This window comes from Grampus griseus (assembly GCF_964374135.1).
Source record: "Grampus griseus genome assembly, chromosome: 15".
In the NCBI taxonomy this organism is placed as follows: domain Eukaryota; kingdom Metazoa; phylum Chordata; class Mammalia; order Artiodactyla; family Delphinidae; genus Grampus; species Grampus griseus.
Window position 1 is genome coordinate 45,929,807 of NC_139009.1, and position 15,926 is coordinate 45,945,732.

Here is a 15,926-nt window from a genome sequence, read left to right on the forward strand (position 1 = left end):
TCTTATGTATGGAGGCCTGAATCATCTATCTACCTTCTGAGAGAGTTCAACTACATAAATAATCTTTTACTTATCCCTCAAATCACTTTTTCATCTCAGTATTTTAGGTTTTGTTGAATAAGCACATATTTACCTCAACTTATACCTTTTATAAATTTTTATCTTCCTGCACCTCTCCCAGATTAAATCTTCCTTTCCTGTCTAAAGATTTTTAACTTTTTCAGAATCTTTTCATAGGAAAATAGTTCCAGTTCTTTGATAAATGCAATTTCCCATTTAAATTCTTCTTATATGACTCATTATTTGTTTGCTGATGGCTAGAACTGCATAAAGTATTACAGAAGCAATTTCAAGTATTACAGTCTGCTAGGAGAATGCTTTCCGATTCCTAGTATATTTCTTTTCTGATCTCTAACATTATTTTTGATATTATTCTACACAAGCACTCTGTTCCAATGTATTAAGGGAGCGATGTTAGGTAGCTTAAAGCCTATCATAGATATAGCTGGAAAATTTCCCCTAAATCCCTGGTTCTTCAAGTAATTAAAGTAGTTTCTTTAGATCACTTTAGTTTTTCTTTTCTATTTCATTTTAAGAGCTTTTAATAAATCATAATTATTTTAAGTCATATTGTGCATGTTTACTATTTTGGATAACAAAACCTTAAAGGGAAAAGATGAGCTCCTCCTAAAAAGTCTGAAATCGAACTTTTTTCTTTGTGATGATGTAAAAATGGGCACACACACAAAACCAAAATCCCAAACCTAGGACCCATGCAACATTAAAAATTCTAAAAGGATCACATAGACACAGAAATTTAGAATTAGATGAGGCTTTAACAGAGTACCTAGAGATTGCCTAGTCTAATTTTAAAAGTCCATCCCAAAGAATGGATTTATCAGAAGCTAGCTAGTGATAAAGATGGATTTAGAATCCTGGTCTCCTGCATAATGAAGTTCTGTCACTCCCACAACAGAAAATATACAGGATAGATTCCTAAGTAGGAATCAAACCAAAGCAAAATATACACACAAACTAGAATGGGCCAAGTCCAGTATGACAAAATTTAATACGTTAAATCCTACACTTGAGTCCAAAAACCTCTAAAACAAAACCATATTATTGCAAAGTTGTTTTCTTAATGGTGTTGGAAGATTTTACATATTAAATTAATGGGATGAAAGGTTAGAAAGTTCAGTGCTGAAATCTTGCAAAATATGTCAAAGAAGAACTAAACCACTGATCCCACTGGGTTTGTTTTTCACCCAACTCTTATCTATGGAATAGTGAAAATTTATGTAACATGCTAAAATGTCAACATTTGAGATACCTGTCCTTAATCATTTCTAGTGCAGGGAGAAGTTAAAACTTCTTGTTCTGAAAAGGATCTTAACTCTATAGCTTTCTATGTGGAAATAACCTCAATTTACTGGCTTTTTGGAATTTAATTTATAAAACATTTTAAAGTATATTTCTCAATTCTGGACACAAGGGATTTTGACCTGTAATTAGGTAGAAAATTCAGGTTAACTAAAATCTTATGTCCCTATCATGGTTACGATAATCTCAACATGTATTAGAGTATATACTAGGAGCCAGTGACCACCCTAAGTGCTTTCATTTAATTTCTCAGTTAATTAACCTAATTTAGGTTAGGAGTTATCTATGTAGTTTTATAATACCTCATTTTGGTCGAGTTAGATAAAATTCTTACATTTTTACTTGCCCTATGTAACTAATGCAACAACAGGCTAATACTTATTTAAGAAGCTACAGATATGCATACTAGTTAGCCAGATGGGTATCTGGAAACATCTAATGCCTGCAGGGAAATCTCAGAGATGGGCTTTAGGAAATGAGCCTTTAGAAGCCAATGGCCATAATCTTGCTTTCTCCTCACACACTGTTGAAAACAGAATTCAGCATCACGGCTGACACGTAAGAGATAACGAAGTGGTAAACCTTAAGTAAACAACAGGTAGCTCACGATATCTGGCTATTTCATAAAATGCCTTTCATGGACCAGAAATGAGTAAAACTTGGTTTATATAAGTATAACTTTCACAAATAGACCTATGACAGAATGTATAAAATGACATAGAAAGTTATAAATATTTACAGATTAGTTTGCATAATTTATTTTCAAAACATAAAAAGCATTATGATTTACTATTATGGATTTGGCAACTCTTCTGAAGTCAAAAGCAGTCATTTGAAAGCTACACTTGAGCTTCTGTTACTGGGTCCTTTATATCAAATACATTGACTATAGGCTTATTTCCAGTCTCCTGAGACTATAACTTTTTCTGTCAGCAAGTGAAATGGCACCCTGAATTGTACAGTATGGTTTTAAAAAGTGGGTCCCATGTATTATAAATGGAACCTAATGTGTAAGTCCAACTTGCCTCACACTTATTACTGTGGAATAATGAAAAACTGCCTGGTGAAAGAATTATCTGGGAAGTAAATCCTATACAAAAGTAAAGTTATAATGGTGAATAATGGTTGGAAGTATCATGAAATGGAATCTCATAGGTAAGTACTGAGACAGACATTCTTAACTTTTTGGTCTCAGGACCCCTTCAAACACTTAAAAACTACTGAGGACCCCAAAGAGCTTTTATTATGTGGGTTATGTTTATCAGTATTTACCATAATTAAAACTGAGATGCTTAAAAACATTAATTTTCATTAAAAAATAAGCTATTATGTTTGTATAAATATTTTTTTATGAGGAACAACTGTATCATCCAAAATCATAAACATTTAGAAAGAAGAGTGGCCTTGTTTTACATTTTTGCAAATCTCTTTAATGTTTGGCTTAACAGAAGACAGCTAGATTCTCACATCTCCTTCAGCATTCAATCCGTTGTGATATGTTTTTTTTTTTTGTTTTTTTGCGGTATGTGGGCCTCTCATAGTTGTGGCCTCTCCCATTGTGGAGCACAGGCTCCGGACACGCAGGCTCAGCGGCCATGGCTCATGGGCCCAGCCGCTCCGCGGCATGTGGGATCCTCCCGGACCGGGGCACGAACCCGTGTCCCCTGCATCGGCAGGCGGACTCTCAACCACTGCGCCACGAGGGAAGCCCGATATGTTGTTTTGGTTGAAGTACATGAAGAAAATACAGCCTCACGGTGACAGAAAGTTGGAAAAGGAAAAACTTCACAGACTTCTCTGAAACGGCTTCAGGTACTCCCAGGGGTCCACAGACATTACTTGAGAACCACTAACTACACTAAGTACTATAGTAGCAGCTCAATAAACTTAGTGACTGATGTGTAAATAACAAAGGCAGTTATGCAGGAAACTGTTAGTATACTATCACAAGTAAAGCAAAATCTTCAAAATCATGCTTACCAAACTGTTAGGGTATAAAGGATTAACATGATATAAACATGGTATAAGACTCCTACTTTACAACTCAAGGAGAGAGAATAAAATCAACTTCCATAGCAAATAATCTATCATTTACTGAAAATTAATGAATGTTTCTCAATTCTGGCTGCACATCTGAATTATTTCGGAAGCTTTAAGCACACACACTCACGCATATCCCCAATAATAACTAGGTCTCACAAAATGGAATAAAAAATATTAAAAAAAACAGCTGCCTGTTTCGGATGATGAAAAAGTTCTGGAAATGGATAGTGGTGATGGCTGCATAACACTGTGAATGTACTTAATGCTATGAATTGTACACTTAAAAATTGTTAAAATTTTGAATTTTAGGTCATGTATGCTCTACCACAAGTTTTTAAAAACAAAAAGTTAAAAAAAAATCCCAGCTGCATGATAGGACATTTAGAAATATAAAAGGTCACATTGAGAAATGATTCTTCTTCAGAAAACTATGAGATAAAGCCCTGTTTTCTATGCTTGATAGTACAATTAAAGTAAACAAATCTTTCAAAACGAAGGAATGAACACCAGCTTACCTATTAAGGGGACTAAATATCTGAAAACAAAATTATGAAGAACACCTCAGTTTACTTACCTGCAACATGCTGACTATTTCAACTTTGTTGAAGAAAATAAAAGATGTAAGAGTAGAAAGAAAATTCTCTTCAAAAACTGATGGTGTAGGCAAAATTATGTCCTGAATGTACTGTACCCTGTAAGTCTGATGTATTTTTTGCCTTAGTTCAGAGTCTGTTATTGGTATAACTTCCTTAAACTTTGCAGTTTTGGTCAAGAATTCTCTGTGCCTTTTTGGCTGAGCCAAAGCAGGGTCATATTCAAGGCATCCCACGACATCCATGATACACTCATCAGAAAACATTACCTCAAACAGAGTTGCCTTATTTAGGAATAAGATTCCTCTAATAATTTCATACAAATGGTGTAAGCCTTCAGTGTTTTCTAGGTTCTCACAAGCTTGGAACAGCTGCAGTAGTTTTTTAATATAGCCTTCATTTTCCAAGGCCAGAGCCAGCTTTTCCCTACGGATAGGTGAGGAGAGAACTGAGGTAACTAAGTCAGCGATCTCTTCAAGTTTATTGAGTTCACATGTGGGCAGGTCAATCAGATGACTGGTTTCAGGCATTTCTTCAAATCGTTCTTCTTCTGATTCATCAATGAGGTCCTGTGTGACTTCCACTGATGGATCCTTACCTTGAACCTAAAAATATCCAAGTACAGCTGGTTACCTTAAAATACAAAAGAATTCAGAATTTTGGGAATCAAATCACTGATCATTCAATTTTTTAAAAAAAATAAATTTCTTTTTCTTGGGCCACGACTCACAGCATGTGGGATCCTAGTTCCCGACCAGGGATTGAACCCCTGCCCCCACTAGACTGCTGGAAGTCCCCTGACTAGTGAATTTAAGTAAAAATCAATACTTTCAAGGAATCAATACTAATAGTCATTGTTAATTAAAAGTGAAGTCTAGAGGGGGAAAATACAACTAGTTTAGAGTCAGTTATTTGAGTCTTAAGTTACTGACTGCAGATGGTTTCACCTCTAAATTTCCCAACTCACAACTTGAGATTAACTCTGATCCCTAATAACCTGAATATTTCAGCTAACGTTATGTTGTTTGATATTAAATTATGTAATAACCACTTGCAGTTGTTTATTAAATTCACTCTACCTAGTAGAGTGTATTTTGCAGAAAGTTAACTCTCTTCCGTTGGTCCCCCAAAATTACTATGTATGACAAAGCACCATCACACTGGCTAACAAGGACACTACTGAGTTCAAACCAAATTAAAACCCAACTCCCTGTATATTCAAGAGTAAGAAAATATGATTTCCTCAAAATACTTTCGAAATTCACTTTTGGAAAAGTATTTGCTTTTGCTCTGAGCCTGAAGCTGATAAATAGACTAATAAATAAAGTCTATTCTTTTAAAAACTGGCATTCATTTAACATCTGTGATAAAGCCTTCAAGTATTATCTAGATAAAAATCACAACATAATGAATAAAGAACTGCTTTATGATTCAGGCTGACTACTTTATGATTCAAGAAAAGCATGGCTAACAAATTTTCTATAATGAATTACTCTAACAAAAAATGTTTAGAACTTTACTTTTCATAAATTTTTCTAATTCATAATCCAAGAGTGCAATCATCCTCTCTTCTCCACCTTAAAACATCTCGAATATCCTAAGCAGAAAAAGTTCCACAAATTTCCAAATCCACCAAAGCAACATATGAAAAAAGACCTAAGAACTCAGAGAAAAAAGTAGACGGATATACTGATGCATACAAGATACTTTTTTTTCCCTAGAGGAATGAGAGTATTTCTTTTACTTCTGAGTTCTCAACAGAGTAGCTGAGCTTAGGGAGGATGACACATAAATATAAGAGAAAATATAAGGAACAAGGTCATAAGAACAGTTCAGATAAAATGCCTTGGAAACTCAGAGGAGGGAAATTCCAGCTCTTGGGGTGTGGGTGAGCAGAGAACACAAGGAAGGAATCATAAAAGCAGTGGCATTTCATAAAAAGGAATGAAACTGGGTCATTTGTAGAGTCGTGGATGGATCTAGAGACTGTCATACAGAGTGAAGTAAGTCAGAAAGAGAAAAATAAATATCGTATATTAATGCATATATGTGGAATCTAGAAAAATGGTACAGATGAACCAGTTTGCAGGGCAGAAACAGAAACACAGATGTAGAGAACAAACGTATGGACCCCAAGGGGGGAAAGTGGCGGGGGCGGTGGTGGTGGTGGTGGTGGTGGGATGAACTGGGAGATTGGGATTGACATGTATACAGTAATATCTATAGAATAGATAACTAATAAGAACCTGCTGTATAAAAAAATAAATAAAATAAAATTCAAAAAAAGAAAAAAAAACAGTGGCATCTGAGATTTTAAGTGGACCTTCAAAGATAGGTAAGATTCTGAGGGGAGATAAAGGTACCCAAAGTGCAAAGGGAAGAGCACAGAGCCAGAGAAATGGAAATATGTGACATGCATATGGCAAACAGCAAAAATGGAAATGTAGACTCTAGCCAGATCATGAAAAGTCAAGCTAAAAGACCTGCATTACTGTTCAGGGAAGTGAATGTGTAGCACTGTCCTTTAGAAAATTAACCTGGCATCAGCTGCATGAGACAAATTTGAAAATATAGATAAATTAGGGTGTTATTCCAAAGGCTACATGAACAACTGAATTTGGATAGTGATGTTGGGACAGATATGGGATAGCTACAAAAGAGAGAAGGAAACACAATGACCCTATAGTTTTAAACCCATCATTGGGAAGATTATGGCTTCTTTAACAAAAGCTGGGAATGTGGGAGAGGAATGCTAGGAAGAGTTCAGTTTTATTAAGTTTGAGTTGTTTGAATATCCAGCTGGCAATTCAATCTGTGGGCCTACTACTCTGGAAAAAGAATAAGACAGAAGATAGAGATTTGGCATTAGGGTAACAGTTAAAGCCAGAAGACTCTGACACTAATCAGAGAAAAGAGAAAACGTAGTGTGAGGGGAAGGAAGAAGAATCAGAGGTTACAAAGAACAAATAAGAGGAAAACAGGAGTTAACTTACACTTCAAATGAACATAGTTTGCATATGTTTAAGAATAAAAGCACAGCTCCAGAACCATGCATGTAACCACTAGGTTACAGCATGTTTATTTCTTTGTTATCTAGTATTACCCCTTACAAGCTTCCTGGATTCATCCTGAACGTAACCCTGACTGATCTAATCTGTCAACATCACATAAACCCAAGTGTCTACCTGGATGACAATAGTGCTGTCCACCAGATATTTCTGGTTCTCTCCCTCTTGTGGCACGTGAGTTCATTGCTTCCATGAAGTTACATGTAGCTGTGTGACTTGCTTTGGCCAATAAAAGTGCCATGTATAACTTCTGGGAAGAGCTTTCAAAAACCAGTGCTCTGATTTGCCACCTTTCTTTCCCACTTTGCAATAATCATGGAAGTATTAAAATGAATTCTCTATCAACTTGGGTCCCTGAGAGGCTCTGTTAAGCACAGCCCCTTCCTCTCCAACACTGGTCAAACAGCATTAAGGGGGCTTCCCTGGGTGCAGTGGTTAAGAATCCACCTGCCAATGCAGGGGACACGGGTTCGAGCCCTGGTTCGGGAAGATCCCACATGCCGCGGAGAAACTAAGCCCGTGCGCCACAACTACTGAGCCTGCGCTCTAGAGCCCACGAGTCACAATTACTGAGCCCACGCGCCACAATTACTGAAGCCTGTGCGCCTAAAGCCCATGCTCTGCAACGAGAAGCCACTGCAGTGAGAAGCCTGCGCACTGAAACCAAGAGTAGCCCCCGCTCACTGCAGCTAGAGAAAGCCCCCGTGCAGCAACGAAGACCCAACGCAGCCAAAAATAAATAATTTAAAAGAAAACAGCATTAAGGAATAAACCAAACTTTTGTTGTGATAAGGTTCATGGTAAGTCCACACTATCAGTAGGCTTCTCGATGAAAATTTCTCTTTTCCACACTCCTATCCTAGTCCCTTATAGCTACTGCTTTAATTTTTTTCCCTTTTCAAGGGTCAAACACTATTACTTTCCCCTTTAAATCTCATAAGAGAGAACTTTGTCCCTTTGGGAAAAAAAGAGGCCATCAGTACTCAACTTCCTCCAACATTCTTCTTTTCCATCTCACAACTTATCTTCATTCAATTCCTTTATCTGTTTAAAAGAAAATGTCTCTACCATTTTCTGAGGTTAGAACTTCCATATGTACTTCTGATTTTATGCTTTCTAAGAGCTCAATATGTATCAATTATCTTAGCTCTTTTTTAAAAAATTAATTAATTTGGTTGTGCTGGGTTTTAGTTGCCAGCAGGTAGGCTCCTTAGTTGTGGCTTGCTAGCTCCTTAGTTGTGGCATGTGGGCTCCTTAGTTGTGGCACGCGAACTCTTAGTTGCAGCATGCATGTGGGATCTAGTTCCCTAACCAGGGATCGAACCCAGGCCCCCTGCACTGGGAGTGCAGAGTCTTAACCACTGTGCCACCAGGGAAGTCCCTTAGCCCTTGTTTTTGTAATTTCTCTCCCCACAATGATTCTTTTGTTCTGTCATTCACCATTCCCCTTAAGATACTTATTGCTCTTTGAGCTGTCAATCTTTTTCAGAGAGGAGTTCTATTTTCTTATTATAAGGGGTTAAGAAATGACAAAGAAACAGGCTTTTTATTGAAATTGTTCTTTCAAAGGTCAGCAATGACCTCCCAGAATTAAAAAGTAAAACACAACGTATGGTTCTGTTGAATACAACACAGTAGCTGGGAGCAATAAACTAAATGTATACTCAGCAACATGGCTAGATCTTAAAAGTACAGTACTGAGTTGTGCAGTAAAAAATTAACCTTGCTAGACCAGCAGAGTGGCCAAACCTAACATTGCTTTCAAAGGCGGAAATGTTTGTGTAAAAATCAATGACAAATGGGGAGGAGAAATGGTAACAGAGGGCAAAGGAATAAATAAATAGGTAATGTAATGAAGGAAATCTAATATTAACACTGGTGCCTTACAAAAAGCTCAGAGTAAGAGACGATATTCTCTTAGCTCAATTGTAACAGATGCCTGGAAGGGTGAAGCCATATGTTTCCCAAGTTTACCACTGCTCCTGGGACTCAACAAGGTCGAATGGAAGTTTGTAAGTCTACTTGATAGAGCTGACACCACCCTGGGAGACACTGTCATACAATATGATGAACTGGACCAATTATTAATGACTGAGTGGGATTCTTATAATGTGCCAGTATCTACTGACTCTTACTTTTTTCAGGTTACATCTACTACCATACCGCAATATGGTATAACATTGCCACTGTTGATCCAACTACCTCATGTACATAAGCCTTATGATAATATTGATATTATCATCAAATGTATTAGGAAACTGAATTAAAGCCTCCTTAGCATGTAATGTTGATAGAAAATGGCATGAGGAATAAGTGAACTTACTAACTTAACCATCAGCTAATTTCTATACTAAAGAGTTCTCTACGAGTTTACCATAAGGTACAAACTGTGGTAGATCAAGGAGGGTAATGAGCAATCAAAATAGTGCAAAAATATAAAAAGTAAATCATGGCTTTATAGGATAGAATAGTTGTTGCTTTAAATCTACTCCTAGCCCAGACTGACTCCTCCAAATGTTAGGCATATTCATACTGATACTATTGCTCTGTCATATAAATGCTACACTAAGTGTAGATGCTTAGACAAATATGACCATTTTGCTGTAAGTCTTGGCCAAGGGCCAAAGGGTGGCCTTTGCAGTAAAGAACTAATCTTGCCCAAAGAAAGGTTTGGACCTTGCCTAACTCCTGAGAGTCAACCTCTAAGCACTCTGAATATCCTATCTGTTGGGAGTTTTTTTGTTTACCTTGGGCTATGCTGGACAGTCCACATACATGTGTGGATAACTGTATGGTTTATGGAGGAGATCTTGGGCCACACAATATCAGCTCAACTTCTGGGAGTGCTGGAAGCTAGAGTTAGCCACATGGGTATTCAGCCTGCTTATATGACTAACACCCCAATGAAAATGCTGGGCACAAAGGTTTGGGTAAGCTTCCCTGGTCAGTAATACTCTGTACATGTTGCCACCCATCGTTGCTGTGAGAAGTTAAGTGCTGTCTGCATGACTATTCTGAAAAGAGAAAATTGGATACTGATGCCTGGAACTCTCCTAGACTCTGCCCGATGTGCCTTTTCCCAATGGTAATTTTAACCTGAATCACATCATTGTAATAAACTGCACCATGAGTATAATAGCTTTGTGGAGTTCTCTAAGTCTTTCTAGTGAATTAGTGAACCTGTGAGTGGTCTTGGGGACCTCCCGAACTACATGAGTGAAAAGAGTAAAAAACAAATTTCAGCGAAAAGTTCTAAGACAAAAGTACAAAGTCATTAAGAATATATATATATATATCCAAGAACATATATTAAACGGCATGTGCTGAGGTGTGGGGAGGGGAAAAGTGGGGCAAAGTATAACTGAATATGCTGATCACTGGAAAATATTAACCACAATATAAATTTATGTTCTAGCAGGCATGTAATTCAACACCCTAGTTCTAAATAAGATGTTTGTCTTCTGTTTTATTCACTCATTCTTCAAATATATACCGAGTACATACACAATGTGTGCCAGTTGCCATGCTGGTATTGGAGGGAGAAAACAAAATAAAATATCACGTTTCAGTAATTTATCATAAAAAAAGATTAGTCTTTATATACTGCTATTAATATTCTGAACAGCCTTATAAATATTATGGAAAAGTAATCTTTCATTTTGAAATTATTGCCTTCATTATTTACATGGAATATTTTTCCCCCCATTTCATAGATGAATGAATTCATGGTTTAAGTTTATTGAATTAAGAACTGAACAGCAAGTATTTATGAACTGCATATGTATGTCTGCAATAGAGGTCCCTTTTTTTTAGATCTTACACCTCACTTTACAGAAGACTTTGCAAACATAAAATTCAATCTCAATCCTTGGAGAGCACATGAGATAACAAAGGGTAAAAATGAAGACCTTCTTGCCATCACCATCCACAGGTTTAAAAACAGGCAAAACAAAAAGGTAAAATATTAACAAAACAATTAGGATTATATTCTTATGTATATTGTACAAATTAAAGAAATAGCATATTTACTAATGTTTTCAACTGTTCATCAACTAGAATTCTAGTACGTATGTATACTAATAATGCTCCAGCAATACATGATGCATACATAATCAGATAGGAGGTAGGAAAGAAACAAACCATCTATTCCCAGATAAGAAAAGTTTAGTGATCTAGAGCCATGTGTCAAATAAACTTTCTATGGAATGGTGAGATTCTTACTACACTTTCATAGGCCACTTTATTACGCTGTTTGGCACTGTTATTGGGAGGACCAAGGAAAAAGAATGCTTGTGGTCAGATCCATAAAGCTAACTCAAGAACCGTCAGTGAGGGCTTCCCTGGTGGCACAGTGGTTGGGAGTCTGCTTGCCAATGCAGGGGACACGGGTTCGAGCCCTGGTCCGGGAAGATCCCACATGCCGTGGAGCAACTAAGCCCACGTGCCACAACTACTGAGTCTGCGCTCTAGAGCCCACGAGCCACAACTATGGAAGCCCACGTGCCTACAGCCTGTGCTCTGCAACAAGAGAAGACACCACAATGAGAAGCCCGCTCACCGCAACTAAAGAAAGCCCACGCGCAGCAACAAAGACCCAACGCAGCCAAAAATGAATAAATAAATAATAAAAAAAAAAAGAACCTTCAGTGATAAGAATCCTTAGAGGTAAAGCTGATATAAGTGAAATGACGACAGTCAAAAAACACTATAGGGACTTCCCTGGTGGCACAGTGGTTAAGAATCTGTCTGCCAATGCAGGGGACATGGGTTCGATCCCTGGTCCGGGAAGATCCCACATGCCGCGGAGCAGTTAAGCCCATGTGCCACAACTACTCAGCCTGCGCTCTAGAGCCTGCGCTCCACAGCAACAGAAGACACTGCAATGAGAAGCCCGTGCACTGCAACGAAGAGTAGCCCCTGCTCACCGCAACTAGAGAAAGTCGGTGCTCAACAACAAAGACCCAACGCAGCCAAAAATAAATAAATTTATATTAAAAAAACCTGTAATAGAAGATTAGCCTAGGCAACCACTGAAACACAGTGATCTCCATTTACAGAAAATAGTAATTAAAAATGAATTTTATGATTTACCAACTGTCATGGCCCAGATTTGCCCAAGGAGACATAACTACTAAATGTAATGTGGTACCCTGAACGGGATTCTGGAACACTGACATTTAAGCTGAGGAAATCTGAATAAATGTAGAATTTAGTTAATAATAATGTATAAATAATAATAATACATAATAATGTATGAATATTAGTTCATTAATTGTGACCAATATGTATACTAATGTAAGATGCTAATAGGGAAAACTATTTAATAGGGGAAACTGTGAGGGGAGGAGATATCAGGCAGAGGAGTATATAGAAACTATTTTCTGCTCATGTTTTCCATAAATCTGACACTTCTAAAATAAAAACTTCATTAAAAAAATTCCAAGGCACAACTGAAACATATACTTCACTTAAAAAAAAAATTCTAGTTACCCTGAGAGTTACCACCTATCCTATATCCTGCTACACTGTAAATTCCTTCTGAGTTGAAGTCATGAGCACTTTGGATTATTAGTGTCTGGCACACAGTTATCCATAAACATTATGCAAACAGGTGACCAAATATTAAAGAAAAGTCTAAAAGCCTTAGAACATAACTATTTAACCTTTTTTCTGTTAGAAGATCTTGACATTTTGTAGGGTATTAATTATGAATATATGCTATCAAAATCTAAAGTGGTAAAACAAAATTACAACTTGAAAAAAAATTTCGAAAATTTTGATGTATAACATAGGAGACATTTGTAGGTTAGGTTATCAAATTCTCACATGAAAATATTATCTCTCCACATTCTAATACACATCTGTTAGATATAATGAAAAAAATAAATCATGAATGCATGCAAACTTAAGTTAAACATTACTAAAATAACCTTACCTGACAAATTTTTTCCCAGATCTCATCACAGCCAGCTTTTTCCTGAAAACTTAGTGCCAGATCATAGTTCTCAGCTTCTGACCAAACAATTAATGTATCCTGTTTAAAAATAAAGATTTCTGTATCAGCACACCAGAAAAGAAACAACTACAAAGTATAAATAAAAATCAAGAGGACAGGAAACAGCGCAGCAATGCCCTCAGGTAAGTGCAATTAATGTACACTCAAATGACATCATATAACTGTATTTTGTTATCCTTTGAAATTTTAGTAATATCTGGCAATGAAGTCATAGCTTTGGTACTGAAAATGACAGTGAGCAATTTTCTGAAACAAAAAATATTAAAACATGTTAGCAGGCTCTAGCTCATGTTACCAAGATAATGTTTAATGGAAAGTCTAGCATTCTTGGCCAAAATATCATGTAGACATTCTAATCATCTACTTCCTATTGTTTCCAGAAAGTCAGCTGTTCCACTCACTAACCACCTACCCGTTTATTTTTCCCTTCAAGTTGGTTACCAGTAGGCTAACTAAATAGCTGATAATTATCCTAAGGTTTGACCCTTTCTATTTTTGCCTTTTTAAAATCTGGAAAAGCCTTCAGGATATTAAGGAATGTGAAACAATGCTGACAGAAAATACTTGCTCTACCTGTATTACCAACAGCACCTAGTTCAGCAGCTTAGATAGTAAAAAATTAAAAACCTCAGTTTCAGATAAGTGTTTTTCTGGATGTCCTTAATTATATCCCTCCCAAAAGGTTATGCCTTTAGGGAGAAGTTGTCAACTCCCTTATTAAAAACTAAGGTTTGGTTTTAAATTAAAACACTCAAGTTTAAACACGAAAATCACTATGCAACACCTAAATGAAATGGACTTTTAAAGGATACATAATAATGAAAGTTTAATATGGCCAAAACTTTGATTTAAAAAAAAATGCACATTTAAGTTTATTCCCTAATTATCAAAAATATAATCTATGAAAGCACCTTATATTTATTAATTGTTCAGCTGACAGTACTTATAAATATTATGCTGATATTAAAAAATATATAAAATTAAAAGTTAGCCCCAGGGACTTCCCTGGTGGTGCAGTGGTTAAGAATCCGCCTGCCAATGTAGGGGACACGGGTTCAATCCCTGGTCCGGGAAGATCCCACATGCCGCGGAGCAACTAAGCCCGTGTGCCACAACTACTGAGCCCATGCGCCACAACTACTGAAGCCCGAGCACCTAGAGCCCATACTGAAACAAGAGAAGCCACCGCAATGAGAAGCCCTCGCACTGCAATGAAGAGTAGCCCCCGCTCGCCGCAACTAGGGAAAGCCCGCACACAGCAATGAAGACCCAACGCAGCCAAAAAAAAAGAAAAAAGTTAGCCCCAGATTAATAAAGACAAAGTTTTAAAAATGAAAACATTTCAATACTTTGGTAGCTCATCCCTTAATTAATCTAGGCCTCAGATGAATACTTATCTGTTGTGTGATCAGGTAAGAAGAACACTGAAAATCTGTGTTCTAGCTTCTGGCTGACCATGCTTCTTGGAAGGGATATTTGCCATCAGCTATTCTAAAATTTTATCAGGTTGTTTAAAAACCTTTAGTGGCTTCCACCATGTAGAGAAGAGGTTGTGAAATCTTTTTAAAAAACCAGTAGAATGCTTTTTATAAACAAAATTTTAGTAAGAATCTCCATTAAAAAAAAAAAGATAAAAACAAGGCTATTCTAGTTAAAGCACTAGGGCACCCACACAAGCTCCATGTTCTTTCCTCAGTTCCTCAGTTGTTTTTTTAGAGCACTCCTCAAAACAGCTACATGAACAGTGCTCTCCAAACTTTTAAAAACCGTGTGCCTCAAATTACTTACATATTATATACAGAAGTATAATATTACTATAGCCATATTTTATAAAACATACAGTAAAATAGAAATTAAAAGGCTTATACAAAGATTAAATAAGCAATATTTAAAAATGTTTAAACTGCAATGGCTCCATAGCATTATTATTTAGAATTTTAAGACCCAATATTGTTAGGGCACAGTATATCCATAAGTGATAGGAGATACAAATCCGTATTTAGTGACATCCTTTTAATAATTCTGAATTTTGGGGGAGGGGAAACTTTTTGTAATATCTATTTTATCATTATTTCGGCTTTGTCACTTGCCCGACAGATTACACTAGGAGTGTAAATGTCAGTTGGACCATTATCTTGTTCACTTGCACTTACAGTACTGTTTTCAACCCATTTTAAGGCACATGCTCCTTTTGTTAGGGTTACAGGTTAGTTTAAATTGGAAAATATCTGTAAACAGTTATCTGCACATACAGGCTATAACTCACAATAGGCGGAGAACACTTTTCATGGAAACGTTACTCTTCTCTCAGAATACTATTCTTATTTTTGACTCTTGACCGCATGACTTTATTATATATTCGCAAAATTCAACTTCTCCTTTTGATACAATAAACAGGTTTCTTCTCCAATGATTCATACTGTGCATTCTATTTTGGAGATCACTATTACAACAGAATGAATGAAATTCAAAACCATTTATCCAGGCATACAAGGCCCTTTGCATTTTGGTTCCAATCTACCTTCTGAGAGAAAAGTCGAGGTAAGCAATGAAGTCTGAATTAAGATAACTGAGTCCCCTTCTTCCTATCATTTTCTTTTGTTCTTTCCTTCCCATTCTTAACAGTAAACTCTTACTCATAAGCCAGTCAAAATCCCAGAAGCTAAATAGAATTTATATTCAGAATCCTTTTTCAATGCAAAGAGGACTGACCTTGGCAGATGGTTAAAAACATACATTCCCATGCTTCTCCCCTGGGTACAGGTCTGGAGTAAAGCCCAAGAATCCTTATTTTTTTTTTGCAGTACGCGGGCCTCTCCCGTTGCG

The 15,926-nt window shown here is 36.7% G+C and overlaps 1 protein-coding gene across 2 annotated transcripts in view; it reads right to left on the minus strand.

Moving 5' to 3' along the window:
* The window catches only part of PPP4R3B (protein phosphatase 4 regulatory subunit 3B), a 61,692-nt gene that overhangs the window by 37,426 nt on the left and 8,340 nt on the right, over positions 1-15,926 (minus strand). For both annotated transcript variants that reach the window (XM_082672917.1, XM_082672916.1), the window contains exons 3-4: positions 13,020-13,118; positions 3,998-4,621 (exon numbers count right to left, since the gene is read on the minus strand). In XM_082672917.1, the coding sequence (XP_082529043.1) occupies positions 3,998-4,621; positions 13,020-13,118 (723 nt within the window). The remainder of the gene's footprint in view (positions 1-3,997; positions 4,622-13,019; positions 13,119-15,926) is intronic.